General features: G+C 52.9%; 2 protein-coding genes across 4 annotated transcripts in view; one reads left to right on the top strand and one right to left on the bottom strand.

The window, feature by feature from the left end:
- Positions 1–7,169, top strand: part of LOC147086707 (organic solute transporter subunit alpha) — a 69,719-nt gene extending 62,550 nt beyond the window's left edge. For both annotated transcript variants that reach the window (XM_085978856.1, XM_085978854.1), the window contains exons 6-7: positions 291–543; positions 5,218–7,169. In XM_085978856.1, the coding sequence (XP_085834982.1) occupies positions 291–543; positions 5,218–5,678 (714 nt within the window). In that variant the 3' untranslated portion in view covers positions 5,679–7,169. The remainder of the gene's footprint in view (positions 1–290; positions 544–5,217) is intronic.
- ftsj1 (FtsJ RNA 2'-O-methyltransferase 1) overlaps positions 1–15,111 on the bottom strand; it is a 166,255-nt gene that overhangs the window by 87,852 nt on the left and 63,292 nt on the right. The gene's annotated exons all lie outside the window — the stretch shown is intronic.

Raw genomic sequence — 15,111 nt, 5'->3', positions numbered from 1 at the left:
CACTGTTTTCCAAGTGCTCTGCTATTACATCTTTTATAATGGACTCTAGCATTTTCCCCACTACCGATGTCAGGCTTACCGGTCTATAATTCCCTGTTTTCTCTCTACCACCTTTTTTGAATAGTGGGGTAACATTAGCTACCCTCCAATCCATGGGTACTGTTCCAGAGTCTATAGACTTGTGCTTGATACGAGTTGGGATGGGGAAGGCAGTTTTGTTTTTATGTGACGCGAGGGAGGAGTCCCCGGGCGGTGAAGAGCAGGCGTGACATGTCTTGGGCCCGTTGCAGGTTGACTTCCTCAAACCCAACTCCTACGTGAACATCATCATCGGCGTCTCCACCTTCCTCTCGTTCTACGGCTATCTCCTGTTCTACAAGGCCTCCAAGAGCTCGCTCCGGGGCTACAGCCTGCAGGGGAAGTTCATCTGCATCATCGTGGTGCTGGTCCTGTTCGGGCTGCAGAGCGGAATCCTGGAGACCATGGGCGTGCTCGGCGCCATCCCTTGCTTTCCGCCCTTCTCCGTTGACATGCGCTCTCAGAGTAAGTCCTCGACGCCAGTACAGTGGGTTTGACGTTCACGGGGAACCATGGTGAGGATGGGGGTGGGGAGGGGGTCGGTGCTAGGACCCCAGCTATTCACAATACATAGAAACATAGAAGATAGGAGCAGGAGTCGGCCATTCGAGCCTGCTCCGCCATTTAATGAGATCATGGCTGATCATCCAAATTCAGTACCCTGTCCTTGCTTTCTCCCCATATCCCTTGATCCCTTTAGCCTTAAGAAATATATCCAACTCCTTCTTGAATATATTTAATGAATTGGCCTCAACTGCCTTCTGTGGTAGAGAATTCCACAGGTTCACCACTCTCTGGGTGAAGAAATTCCTCCTCATCTCTGTCCTAAATGGCTTACCCCTTATCCTTAGACTGTGACCCCTGGTTCTGGACTCCCCTGCCATCGGGAACATCCTTCCTGCATCTAGTCTGTCTAGTCCTGTTAGAATTTTATAAGTTTCAATGAGATCCCCTCTCATTCTTCTAAACTCCAGCGAGTATAAGCCCAATCGACCCAATCTCTCCTCATACGTCATTCCTGCCATCCCAGGTATCAGCCTGGTGAATCTTCGCTGCACTCCCTCCATGGCAAGAACGTCCTTCCTCAGGTAAGGCGACCAAAACTGCACACAATACTCAAGGTGTGGTCTCACCAAGGCCCTGTACAACTGCAGCAAGACATCCTTGCTCCTGTACTTGAAATATATATTAATGATCTAGACGAGGGAACTAGATGTAATATCTCCAAGTTTGCAGATGACACAAAGCTGGGTGGGCGTGTGTGCTGTGAGGAGGATGCCGAGAAACTCCAGTACGATTTTGGACAGGTTGGGCGATTGGGCAGATGTATGGCAGATGCAGTACAATGTACAGGAAGGCAGATTATTATCTGAACGGCAATAGATTGGGAGAAGGGGAAGTGCAACGAGACCTGGGTGTCCTTGTGCACCAGTCGCTGAAGGTAAGCATGCAGGTGCAGCAGGCGGTTAAGAAGGCAAATGGTATGTTGGCCTTCATAGCGAGAGGATTCGAGTACAGGAACAAGGATGTCTTGCTGCAGTTGTACAGGGCCTTGGTGAGACCACACCTTGAGTGTTGTGTGCAGTTTTGGTCGCCTTATCTGAGGAAGGATGTTCTTGCCATGGAGGGAGTGCAGCGAAGATTCACCAGACTGATACCTGGGATGGCAGGAATGACGTATGAGGAGAGATTGGGTCGATTGGGCTTATATTCGCTAGAGTTTAGAAGAATGAGAGGGGATCTCATTGAAACTTATAAAATTCTAACAGCACTAGACAGACTAGATGCAGGAAGGATGTTCCCGATGGCGGGGGAGTCCAGAACCAGGGGTCACAGTCTAAGGATAAGGGGTAAGCCATTTAGGACAGAGATGAGGAGGAATTTCCTCACCCAGAGAGTGGTGAACCTGTGGAATTCTCTACCACAGAAGGCAGTTGAGGCCAATTCATTAAATATATTCAAGAAGGAGTTAGATATATTTCTTAAGGCTAAAGGGATATGGGGAGAAGGCAGGGACAGGGTACTGAATTTGGATGATCAGCCGTGATCGCATTAAATGGCGGAGCGGGCTCGAGGGGCCGAATGGCCGACTCCTGCTCCTATCTTCTATGTTTCTAAGATTTTCCCCCATCGCACAGGACATTACGAAGGTTGGAAGCACCTTGTGGCATAAGGTGAGGTGACACCGAGCGTGGCTTTTGAAAGCCTGTGGCTTGCAGGAGAAAGGGCAAGAACGAGGGAGGCAGGAAAGGTTGCAGCTACTGGCGGGAGATGGAACATATGTCAAGTACCAAAAAACTCTGGTGCCCCGTATCCTAAATACTGTGACCACAAGAGCAGGTCAGAGGCTGGGTATTCTGCGGCGAGTGTCTCACCTCCTGACTCCCCAAAGCCTTTCCACCATCTACAAGGCACAAGTCAGGAGTGTGATGGAATACTCTCCACTTGCCTGGATGAGTGCAGCTCCAACAACACTGGAGAAGCTCGACACCATCCAGGACAAAGCAGCCCGCTTGATCGGCACCCCATCCACCACCTTAAACATTCACTCCCTCCACCACCGGCGCACCGTGGCTGCAGTGTGGACCATCTACAAGATGCACTGCAGCAACTCGCCAAGGCTTCTTCGGCAGCACCTCCCAAACCCGCGACCTCCTCCACCTAGAAGGACGAGGGCAGCAGGCGCACGGGGACACCGCCACCTCCAAGTTCCCCCCCAAGTCACACACCACCCTGAGTTGGAAATATATCGGCCGTTCCTTCATCGTCGCTGGGTCAAAATCCTGGAACTCCCTCCCTAACAGCACTGTGGGAGCACCTTCACCACACGGACTGCAGCGGTTCAAGAAAGCGGCTCACCACCACCTTCTCGAGGACGACTAGGGATGGGCGATAAATGCCGGCCTTGCCAGCGACACCCACATCCCGTGAACGAATAAAAGAAAGTGCGGCGCTCACACATCACCCACTGTGCTCACTGATCTCCATTGGCTCCCAGTCCGGCAACGCCTCGATTTAAAAATTCTCATCCTTGTGTTCAAACCCCTCTGTGGCCTCCTCGCCCCCCCTCCCTATCTCTGTAACCTCCTCCAGCCCCGACAACCCTCCAAGACCTCTGCGCTCCTCAAATTCTGGCCTCTCGCGCAACCCCCCGTTTTCCATCACTCCACCATTGGCGACCGCGCCAGGGCCCCGAGCTCTGCAATTCCCTCCCTAAACCTCTCCGCCTCTCTCTCCTCCTTTAAGACGCTCCTTAAAACCGACCTCTTTGACCAAGCTTTTGGTCACCAGTCCCTAATATCTCCTTATGTGGCTCGGTGTCAAATTTTGTTTGATAATCGCTCCTGTTGTGTGCAAAATGGTTGCTGTGTACACCTTCAAAGTAATTTATTGATGTGAAGCTATTTGGCATATCCTGACAGACATGACAAGGCGTGATATAAATACAAATCTTTTTCCTTGCGTATTCTGGAGTTTTGCCTGATTTAACTTTGGAGACAGTGAGTGGGCTGAGGGAATGTTTGCAAAGATTTTCCGAGATTAAATGGGTTGGGTTGAGGTGACCCCATGATTGAATGGACTGTACACAGTCTCTGAAAGGAGTGCCTGGATGACAGTGTCAGCCAGTGACTCACTGGGCAGCACCCTCGCCTTTGAGTCAGAAGGTTGTGGGTTCAAGTCTCACTCCAGAGACTCGAGCACAAAAATCTAGGCTGACACTCCAGTGCAGTGCTGAGGGAGCGCCGCACTGTCGGAGGGGCAGTACTGAGGGAGCGCCGCACTGTCGGAGGGGCGGTACTGAGGGAGCGCCGCACTGTCGGAGAGGCGGTACTGAGGGAGCGCCGCACTGTCGGAGAGGCGGTACTGAGGGAGCGCCGCACTGTCGGAGGGGCGGTACTGAGGGAGCGCCGCACTGTCGGAGGGGCGGTACTGAGGGAGCGCCGCACTGTCGGAGAGGCGGTACTGAGGGAGCGCCGCACTGTCGGAGGGGCTGTACTGAGGGAGCGCCGCACTGTCGGAGGGGCGGTGCTGAGGGAGCGCCGCACTGTCGGAGGGCAGTACTGAGGGAGCGCCGCACTGTCGGAGGGGCGGTACTGAGGGAGCGCCGCACTGTCGGAGGGGCGGTGCTGAGGGAGCGCCGCACTGTCGGAGGGGCAGTACTGAGGGAGCGCCGCACTGTCGGAGGGGCGGTGCTGAGGGAGCGCCGCACTGTCGGAGGGCAGTACTGAGGGAGCGCCGCACTGTCGGAGGGGCGGTACTGAGGGAGCGCCGCACTGTCGGAGGGGCGGTACTGAGGGAGCGCCGCACTGTCGGAGGGGCGGTACTGAGGGAGCGCCGCACTGTCGGAGGGGCGGTACTGAGGGAGCGCCGCACTGTCGGAGGGGCTGTACTGAGGGAGCGCCGCACTGTCGGAGGGGCAGTACTGAGGGAGCGCCGCACTGTTGGAGGGGCGGTACTGAGGGAGCGCCGCACTGTCGGAGGGGCGGTACTGAGGGAGCGCCGCACTGTCGGAGGGGCGGTACTGAGGGAGCGTCGCACTGTCGGAGCCGCGGTACTGAGGGAGCGCCGCACTGTCGGAGGGGCGGTACTGAGGGAGCGCCGCACTGTCGGAGGGGTGGTACTGAGGGAGCGCCGCACTGTGGGAGGGGCAGTACTGAGGGAGCACCGCACTGTCGGAGGGGCGGTACTGAGGGAGTGCCGCACTGTCGGAGGGGCGGTACTGAGGGAGCGCTGCACTGTCGGAGGGGCAGTACTGAGGGAGCGCCGTACTGTCGGAGGGGCAGTACTGAGGGAGCGCCGCACTGTCGGAGGGGCAGTACTGAGGGAGCGCCGCACTGTCGGAGGGGCGGCACTGAGAGAGCGCCACACTGTCGGAGGGGCGGCACTGAGTAAATATTAATCCCTCAATCAACATCACTAAAAACAGATGATCTGGGTCATTATGACAATGCTGTTCGTGGGAGCTTGCTGTGCGCAAATTGGCTGCCGCGTTTGCCACATTACAACAGTGACCACACTTCAAAAAAAGTCCTTCATTGGCTGTAAAACGCTTTGGGACGTCCGGTGGTCGTGAAACGCGAGTCTTTAATTTTTTTTGACTGACTGCTTCCTTACCGTAACACTCTGCCTCTCCCGCAGTTATTTTCCATTACTCGGTGATCGTCGAGATGTTCTTCATCAGCATGCTGGCCCGCTACTGCTTCAGGAAGGTGGAGCCGGACGAACGCTCGGACGGTGATGTGCCCGAGGCCAGGGTCCACAGGTCCGTGCAGACCGAGTGGGCCGACCGCGGCCCTGGTTTCTCCGAGCCGGCGGAGCTCTCGCCGGGGGTCAGCCCCAGTTACAGCAGCGACACGGATGATGCCCTGTGCCGGATTGAGCACGCCCCTCTGGATCGGTTTGACTTCAAGGCAGCCAGGGGACCGCTAGCCGACGCCCGCTTTGTCTCGGCGCCGCTAACCGAAAACGCAACAAGGAAGCAAAGCTCGCTCTGGGATGCACCTCCGGTCCAGGATTCTGCACCTCTTGAAATGAACACTGTCCAGGTGCAGGCACAGATTAACTACCAGGATCCCAGTAAAGATGTGACGATGGTCTGAAGCTCCTGCCCACTGTCACGATTATTTCCTCTTCTTGGGCAGTCCCTTGGGAACTGAGGACGACTTGCTTCCACGCTAAGAATGAGTTCTCAGGTGACTGATGTGTCCAATGCGGGACCTACAGTCTCTGTCACAGGTGGGGCAGACGGTGGTTGAAGGGGCGGGTGGACAGGGTGCTTGGGTTGAAGTGCGCTTGGCTTCTGCTTGCTCCCGGCGAAGAGACTCGAGGTGTTCGGTGCCTTCCCGGATGCTTCTCCTCCACTTTGCGCGGCCTTGGGCCAGGGATTCCCAGGTGTTGATGGGGATGTTGCACTTTTTCCAAGGAGGCTTTGAGGGTGGTCCTTGGAGCGTTTCCTCTGCCCACCTGGGGCTCTCTTGCCCTGTCGGAGCTCCGAGTAGAGCGCTTGTTTCGGGAGTCTCGTATCGGGCATGCGGACAATGTGACCCATCCATCGGAGCTGATCGAGCGTGGTCAGAGCTTCGATGCTGGGGATGTTGGCCTGAGCGAGAACACTGACGTTGGTGCGCCTATCCTGCCAATGGATTTGCAGGATCTTGCGGAGGCAGCATTGGTGGTACCTCTCCAGTGCTTTGAGGTGTCTGCTGTACATTGAAACTTATAAAAAATTCTAACAGGACTAGAGAGACTAGATGCAGGAAGTATGTTCCCGATGGCGGGGGAGTCCAGAACCAAGGGTCACAGTCTAAAGATAAGGGGTAAGCCATTGAGGACAGAGATGAGGAGGAATTTCTTCACCCAGCGAGTGGTGAACCTGTGGAATTCTCTACCACAGAAGGCAGTTGAGGCCAATTCATTAAATATATTCAAGAAGGAGTTGGATATATTTCTTAAGGCTAAAGGGATCAAGGGGTATGGGGAGAAGGCAGGGACAGGGCACTGAATTTGGATGATCAGCCATGATCGCATTAAATGGTGGAGCAGGCTCGAGGGGCCAAATGGCCGACTCCTGCTCCTATCTTCGATGTTTCTATGTTACATGGTCCATGTCTCTGAGGTATACAGGAGGGCGGGTGTTATAAATCTCATCATTCATCAAGAAACGACTCGTGAAATAACGCTAGACGGCCAGCTGGTGGCGCCGTCCAAGGAGTAAAAATACTCGGGCGTCGGCCCCAGTTTTACAGGGACATTTTGTAAGACAAGGAACTAGTGAAGTACAACTAGACATCCATGTTCTGAAACCAGTTGATTAAAGCCTTACTTTATGCTCAAACCAAATGTGTAGTCAGTTTTATTACATCAGCGGGTATCACTACTCCTCTGTAGACCATGAGCTTGGTGCCGGGTTTGAGGTCCTGGTCTTCAAACACTCTCTTCCTCAGGCGACCGAAGGCTGCACTGGCACACTGAAGGTCATGGAAAAGGAAAGGGATGGGCCGGAAATAAAGGTTCTAAATTGGGGGAAGGCCGATTTTAATAGGATAAGGCAGGATCTGGCCAAAATGGACTGGGATCAGCTACTTGTAGGAAAATCCGCATCGGAGCAATGGGAGGCTTTCAGAAGGGAGATTGAGATCATACAATGGCAACATGTTCCCGTAAAGGTCAAGGGTGGTTCCAAAAACCACAGGGAACCTTGGATGTCAGGGGATATACGAGAATGGATTAGAAAAAAAAGGAGGGCTTTTGGCAGATACAAAAGGCTAAAGACGGAGGAAGCCCTAGAGGAGTACAAAAAGTGCAGGGGGATATTTAAAAAAGAAATTAGGAGATCAAGGAGGGGCCATGAAATAACACTGGTGAGCAAAATAAAGGAAAATCCTAAGATGTTTTTATAAGTATATTAAGGGTAAGAGGATAACTAGGGAAAAAATAGGGCCCATTAGGGACAAAAGTGGCAATCTGTGTGTGGAGCCGGAAGATGTAGGAGGGGTTCTAAATGAATTTTTTGCATCTGTTTTCACTATGGAGAGGGACGATGTAGACATAGAAATAGGGCGGGGGGACTGTGATATGCTCGAACATATTAACATCGAGAGGGAAGAGGTATTGGCGGTTTTAGCAGGCCTAAAAATGGATAAATCCCCAGGCCCGGACGAAATGTATCCCAGGCTGCTGTGTGAGGCAAAGGAAGAGATTGCGGGGGCTCTAACACATATATTCAGAACCTCTCTGGCCACAGGGGATGTGCCAGAGGACTGGAGAACCGCTAATGTAGTACCATTATTCAAGAAGGGGAGTAGGGAAAAACCGGGGAACTACAGGCCAGTGAGCCTAACATCAGTGGTAGGAAAATTATTGGAAAAAATTCTGAGAGACAAAATTAGTCTCCACTTGGAGAGGCAAGGATTAATCAGGGATAGTCAACATGGCTTTGTCAAGGGAAGATCATGTCTGACTAATTTGATTGAATTTTTTGAGGGGGTGACTAGGTGTGTGGATGAGGGTAACGCAGTGGATGTGGTATACATGGATTTCAGTAAGGCCTTCGATAAAGTCCCGCACAGGAGACTGGTCAAGAAGGTAAGAGCCCATGGAATCCAGGGTGCCTTGGCACATTGGATATAAAACTGGCTTAGTGGCAGAAGGCAGAGGGTGATGGTCGAAGGTTGTTTTTGTGACTGGAAGCCTGTGGCCAGTGGGGTACCACAGGGATCGGTGCTGGGTCCCTTGCTGTTTGTGGTCTACATTAATGACTTGGATATGAATGTAAAAGGTATGATCAGTAAGTTCGCGGATGATACAAAAATTGGTAGGGTGGTAAATAGCGAGGAGGGTAGTCTCAGTCTGCAGGACGATATAGATGGGTTGGTCAGAACAGTGGCAAATGGAATTTAACCCGGAAAAGTGCGAGGTGATGCACTTTGGGGGGACTAACAAGGCAAGGGAATACACAATGAATGGTAACACCCTAGGCAAGACAGAGGGTCAGAGGGATCTGGGTGTGCAAGTACACAGATCCCTGAAGGCGGCGGAACAGGTGGATAAGGTGGTAAAAAAGGCATATGGGATACTTGCCTTCATTAGCCGAGGCATAGAATATAAGAGCAAGGAGGTTATGATGGAGCTGTATAAAACACTGGTTAGGCCACAGCTGGAATACTGTGTGCAGTTCTGGTCGCCACACTACAGGAAGGATGTGATAGCTTTGGAGAGGGTGCAGAGGAGATTCACCAGGATGTTACCAGGGCTGGAGCGCTTCAGCTATGAAGAGAGACTGGGCAGATTGGGTTTGTTTTCCTTGGAGCAGAGGAGGCTGAGGGGGGACATGATTGAGGTGTACAAAATTATGAGGGGCATAGATAGGATGGATACTAAGGAGCTTTTTCCCTTAGTAGAAGGGTCAATAACTAGGGGGCATAGATTCAAGGTAAAGGGCGGGAGGTTTAGAGGGGATTTGAGAAAGAACTTTTTCACCCAGAGGGTGGTTGGAGTCCGGAACTCACTGCCTGAAAGGGTTGTGGAGGCAGGAACCCTCACAACATTCAAGAAGCATTTGGATGAGCACTTGAAATGCCATAGCATACAAGGCTACGGACCAAATGCTGGAATATGGGATTAGATTAGACAGAGCTTGATAGCCGGCATGGACACGATGGGCCGAAGGGCCTCTATCCATGCTGTATCACTCTATGACTCTATGACTCTAAGGCGGTGTTGGACTTCGTCGTCGACGTCTGCCCTTGTTGACAGTAGGCTCCCGAGGTACGATCGAGCGTGGTCAAAGCTTCGATGCTGGGGATGTTGGCCTGAGATTATTTACCTCAACGATAACTTTGAATTTTTTTTTTTACCATTTTACCTCGGTAGACCTGTGTCGCACGCAGACACAACACTGTGTTACAGATGCTGAGACAGTCCGAAGGAATGGCACAATGGGCCGAATGGCCTCCTTCTGCACTGTATCGCTCTTGTAGGAATTGGCTAAGTGACGTGAGACAGAGAGCAGTGGTGAGCGGTTGTTTTTGGGACTGGAGGAAGGTACACAGTGGTGTTCCCCGGGGGTGGGTACTAGGGCCACTGCTTTTCTTGATCTATATTAATGATTCGGACTTGAGTGTACAGGGCACAATTTCCAAATTTGCAGATGACACAAAACTTGGAAGTATAGTGAACACTGAGGAGGATAGTGATAGACTTCAGGAAGACAGACAGGCTGGTGGAATGGGCGGACACGTAGCAGATGAAGTTTAACGCAGAAAAGTGTGAAGTGATACATTTTGGTAGGACGAACGAGGAGAGGCAATATAAACTAAAGGGGACAATCCTAAAGGGGGTGTATGAACAGAGAGACCTGGGGGTATATGTGCACAAATCGTTGAAGGTGGCAGGGCAGGTTGAGAAAGCGGTTTAAAAAAGCACACGGGATCCTGGGCTTCATAAATAGAGGTATAGAGTACAAAAGCAAGGAATTTATGATGAACCTTTATAAAACACTGGTTCGGCCTCAACTGGAGTATTGTGTCCAATTCTGGGCACCGCACTTTAGGAAGGATGTGAAGGCCTTAGAGAGTGTGCAGAAAAGATTTACAAGAGTGGTACCAGAGATTAGGGACTTCAGTGATGTGGAGAGACTGGAGAAGCTGGGATTGTTCTCCTTAGAGCAGAGAAGGTTAAGGGGAGATTGACCAGAATGGTACCGGGGATGAGGGACTTCAGCGATGTGGAGAGACTGGAGAAGCTGGGATTGTTCTCCTTAGAGCAGAGAAGGTTAAGGGGAGATTGACCAGAATGGTACCAGGGATGAGGGACTTCAGTGATGTGGAGAGACTGGAGAAGCTGGGGTTGTTCTCCTTGGAGCAGAGAAGGTTAAGGGGGAGATTGACCAGAATGGTACCAGGGATGAGGGACTTCAGTGATGTGGAGAGACTGGAGAAGCTGGAATTGTTCTCCTTAGAGCAGAGAAGGTTAAGGGGAGATTGACCAGAATGGTACCGGGGATGTGGGACTTCAGTGACGTGGAGAGACTGGAGAAGCTGGGGTTGTTCTCCTTGGAGCAGAGAAGGTTGAGAGGAAATTTGATAGAGGTGTTCAAAATCATGAGGGATCTGGACAGAGTAGATAGAGGGAAACTGTTCCCATTGGCGGAAGGGTCGAGAACCAGAGGACACAGATTTAAGGTGATTGGCAAAAGAACCAAAGGCGACATGAGGAAAAACTCTTTTACGCAGCGAGTGGTTAGGATCTGGAATGCGCTGCCTGATAGGGTGATGGAGGCAGACTCAATCGTGGCTTTCAAAAGGGAATTGGATAAGTAACTGAGGGGAAGAAATTCACAGGTCTACGGGGAAAGGGCGGGGGGAGTGGGACTAGCTGAAGTGCTCTCGCAGAGAGCCGGCACGGGCTCGACGGGCCGAATGGCCTCCTCCTGTGCTGTAACCGTTCTCTGAACATAAGAACATACAAAATAGGAAGAGGTGTAGACCAAACGGCCCCTCGAGCCTGCTCCGCCATCCGATAAGATCATGGGCAGCTCTGCGGTCCCCAGGACCCACACCCAGTGCAGGAGGAAGTTTAAGGAGCTCACACGGGTGGTCAGGCTGAGTGAAGGCTTCAACAAATGCTACGTACCACACGCTGCTCAATGCACCACACCCCCAGCACACTCACCCACATCTCACACCTTGCACACAAGGACAGCTATTCAACTATGGCAGGCGGAAGGGTCACTAGTTATTAGAATGCATGTGATATGTCTGATATGTTTATGCATAAATTTATTAGTAGAGTTTGGAATATTTTGTGGTCTCTCTCATTTCACCTTTGCGCCCAGGAGGACGCTGTGATATGGCACGACACAGGGGTGGATGCAGCACTGTCGGAGGGACGGTACTGAGGGAGCGCCGCACTGTCGGAGGGGCAGTACTGAGGGAGTGCCGCACTGTGGGAGGGGCGGTACTGAGGGAGCGCCGCACTGTCGGAGGGGCGGTACTGAGGGAGCACCGCACTGTCGGAGGGACGGTACTGAGGGAGCGCCGCACTGTCGGAGGGGCAGTACTGAGGGAGTGCCGCACTGTGGGAGGGGCGGTACTGAGGGAGCGCCGCACTGTCGGAGGGGCGGTACTGAGGGAGCGCCGCACTGTCGGAGGGGCGGTACTGAGGGGGCGCCGCACTGTCGGAGGGGCGGTACTGAGGGAGCGCCGCACTGTGGGAGGGGCGGTACTGAGGGAGCGCCGCACTGTCGGAGGGGCGGTACTGAGGGAGCGCCGCACTGTCGGAGGGGTGGTACTGAGGGAGCGCCGCACTGTCGGAGGGGCGGTACTGAGGGAGCGCCGCACTGTCGGAGGGGCGGTACTGAGGGAGCGCCGCACTGTGGGAGGGGCGGTACTGAGGGAGCGCCGCACTGTCGGAGGGGCGGTACTGAGGGAGCGCCGCACTGTCGGAGGGGTGGTACTGAGGGAGCGCCGCACTGTCGGAGGGGCGGTACTGAGGGAGCGCCGCACTGTCGGAGGGGCGGAACTGAGGGAGCGCCGCACTGTCGGAGGGGCGGTACTGAGGGAGCGCCGCACTGTCGGAGGGGCGGTACTGAGGGAGCGCCGCACTGTGGGAGGGGCGGTACTGAGGGAGCGCCACACTGTCAGAGGGGCGGTACTGAAGGAGCGCCGCACTGTTGGAGGTGCCAACTTTCGGATGTGGCATTAAACCGAGGCCCCGTCTGCTCTCTCAGGTGGATGAAAAAGATCCCACGGCCACTATTTCGAAGAAGAGCAGGGGGTGAGTTCTCCCCGGTGTCCTGGCCAATATTTATCCTTCAACCAACATCACTAAAAACAGATGATCTGGGTCATTATCTGCTGTTTGTGGGAGCTTGCTCTGCGCTAATTGGCTGCCGCATTTCCCACATTACAACAGTGAAAAAAAGTCCTTCATTGGCTGTGAAGTGCTTTGGGACGTCCTGAGGCGGTGAAAGGCGCTGGAGCAATGCGAGTCTTTCTTTCTTACAAAACGGCGGCGCAGCAGTGCCACCACTGGCCGGAGGCTGTAATCACAGTGTGACCGTTTACATAGGAAATTTCAATTATAACTGGCATCGGAGTTTACAACAGTGGGGGGTGGAGGGGAAGGTGGCAGGAAGCGAGCGCGGAACTGCGATCTTTATTGTAAATTTTAAAAAAATGCATTTGGCTGCTCGGAAATGATGGTGGATAAGTTGCAGCGGCGGTGTTGGGTGGGGGGAGAAGAATCCCACCTTTCGGTGTAAAATAGGCTCATTTTTGAAAAGAAAAGTATTTCAAATCATTTCAACTCAGTCTTGTGCCCATTTTGGCTCATCATTAAAAAAAAAACCATTGGCATTGGGGGCAGGCTTGGAGGAGGGCGGTAACCAAGGCCTCACTCCTCCTTGGCAATGGGAGTGAGGTCACGTGAGACAAGCCAAGGGGTGGGGAGAGGCAGGGAGGGGCTTCACCACGAGACGGGGGGTGGGGGGGTGGCCACTGCCACTGGTATATAAACAGAAAATGCTGGGAACACTCAGCGAATCAGGCAGCATAGAAGATAGGAGCAGGAGTCAGCCATTCGGCCCCTCGAGCCTGCTCCGCCATTCAATGAGATCGTGGCTGATCATCCAAATTCAGTACCCGGTCCCTGCCTTCTCCCCATATCCCTTGATCCCTTTAGCCTTAAGAAATATATCCAACTCCTTCTTGAATATATTTAATGAATTGGCCTCAACTGCCTTCTGTGGAAGAGAATTCCACAGGTTAACCACTCTCTGGGTGAAGAAATTCCTCCTCATCTCAGTCCTAAATGGCTTACCCCTTATCCTTAGACTGTGACCCCTGGTTCTGGACTCCCCCGCCATCGGGAACATCCTTCCTGCATCTAGTCTGTCTAGTCCTGTTAGAATTTTATAAGTTTCAATGAGATCCCCTCTCATTCTTCTAAACTCCAGCGAGTATAAGCCCAATCGACCCAATCTCTCCTCATACGTCATTCCTGCCATCCCAGGTATCAGTCTGGTGAATCTTCGCTGCACTCCCTCCATGGCAAGAACATCCTTCCTCAGATAAAGCAACCAAAACTGCACACAATACTCAAGGTGTGGTCTCACCAAAACCACTTGACAGGGGCCACTGAAGGTGTCTACGGTTGTATTGCCTAGAATTTGAACGGTTAAGGGGTGATCTGAGCAAAGTGATCAATATTGAGGGGGAACTGATAGGGTAGAGAGAGAGAAACTATTTCTGCTGGTTGGGGAGTCTAGGACTAGGGGGCAGAGTCTAAAAATTAGAGCCAGACCTTTCAGGAGTGAAGTTAGAAAACACTTCTACACACAAAGGGTGGTAGAAGTTTGGAACTCACTTCCGCAAACGGCAATTGATGTTAGGTCAATCGTTCATTTTAATTTTGAGATTGATGGATTTTTGTTATTCAAAGGTATTAAGGGATATGTGGCGAAGGCGGGTAGATGGAGTTTGTCGCAGATCAGCCATGATCTCAATGAATGGCGGAACAGGCTCGAGGTGCTGAATGGCCTCCTCCTGATCCAATGCAACAGGCTCGAGGGGCTGAACGGCCTCCTCCTGTTCCTAATGTAACAGGCTCGAGGGGCTGAACGGCCTCCTCCTGTTCCTAATGTAACAGGCTCGAGGGGCTGAACGGCCTCCTCCTGTTCCTAATGTAACAGGCTCGAGGGGCTGAATGGCCTCCTCCTGTTCCTAATGTAACAGGCTCGAGGGGGCTGAATGGCCTCCTCCTGTTCCTAATGTAACAGGCTTGAGGGGCTGAATGGTCTCCTCCTGTTTCTAATGTAACAGGCTGGAGGGGCTGAACGGCTTCCTCCTGTTCCTATGTCCTGATGTAAAGGGGGAAAACCATGTGACGGAGGGCAGGGGAGGCCATTGAAGGACAAGGAGCAGCACCGCCACTGGCCGGAGGCTGTAATCACAGCATAATCATTTACATAGGAAATTTCCATTATAACTGGGATAGGAGTTTACACCGGTGGGGTGGCTGGCGGAAGCGAGCACCGGAGTGCGATCTTTAATATACCGTAGATATAAATGAAAAAAATGATATGATGGAAAATTTGCAGAACAGCATTTGAAATACTTTCTTTTATGCAAGTTTGGTGTCCATTTTGGCCCATCACTCTCACTCGTAGGCTTGGAGGAGGGCGGTAACCAAGGCCGCAAGTGCTGCTTGGCAACGGTGGGGGTGGGGGAGGGGAGTCAGGTCACGTGAGGCGGAGCCGGGGCGGGGGGAAGAAAGAGGCTTTAGCACCACGTGACAGTGGAGTCGGCGGCGGCCAATAGAATGCGGGAATAGACCCCGTGACACGGGAGAACCGGGGCCGAGCTGAAGGTAGGGTATAGGAGCACGTGACAGTGGTGGAGGTGGCGGCCAGTAGAATGATGAGGAAGAGACCCCGTGACACGGGGAACCGGGGCGCAGCTGAAGGCGGAGTCGAGAAGCGCGTGACAGTGGAGGCTGTGGCCAATAGAATGATGAGGAAGAGACCCCGTGACA

Source organism: Somniosus microcephalus, unplaced genomic scaffold (genome assembly GCF_052327205.1).
Source record: "Somniosus microcephalus isolate GS21.2 unplaced genomic scaffold, FLI_Smic_1.0 unresolved_chr7, whole genome shotgun sequence".
Taxonomy (NCBI): domain Eukaryota; kingdom Metazoa; phylum Chordata; class Chondrichthyes; order Squaliformes; family Somniosidae; genus Somniosus; species Somniosus microcephalus.
The sequence above is the reverse complement of the archived record's forward strand: the minus strand, read 5'-3'. Positions and strand labels throughout refer to the sequence as shown.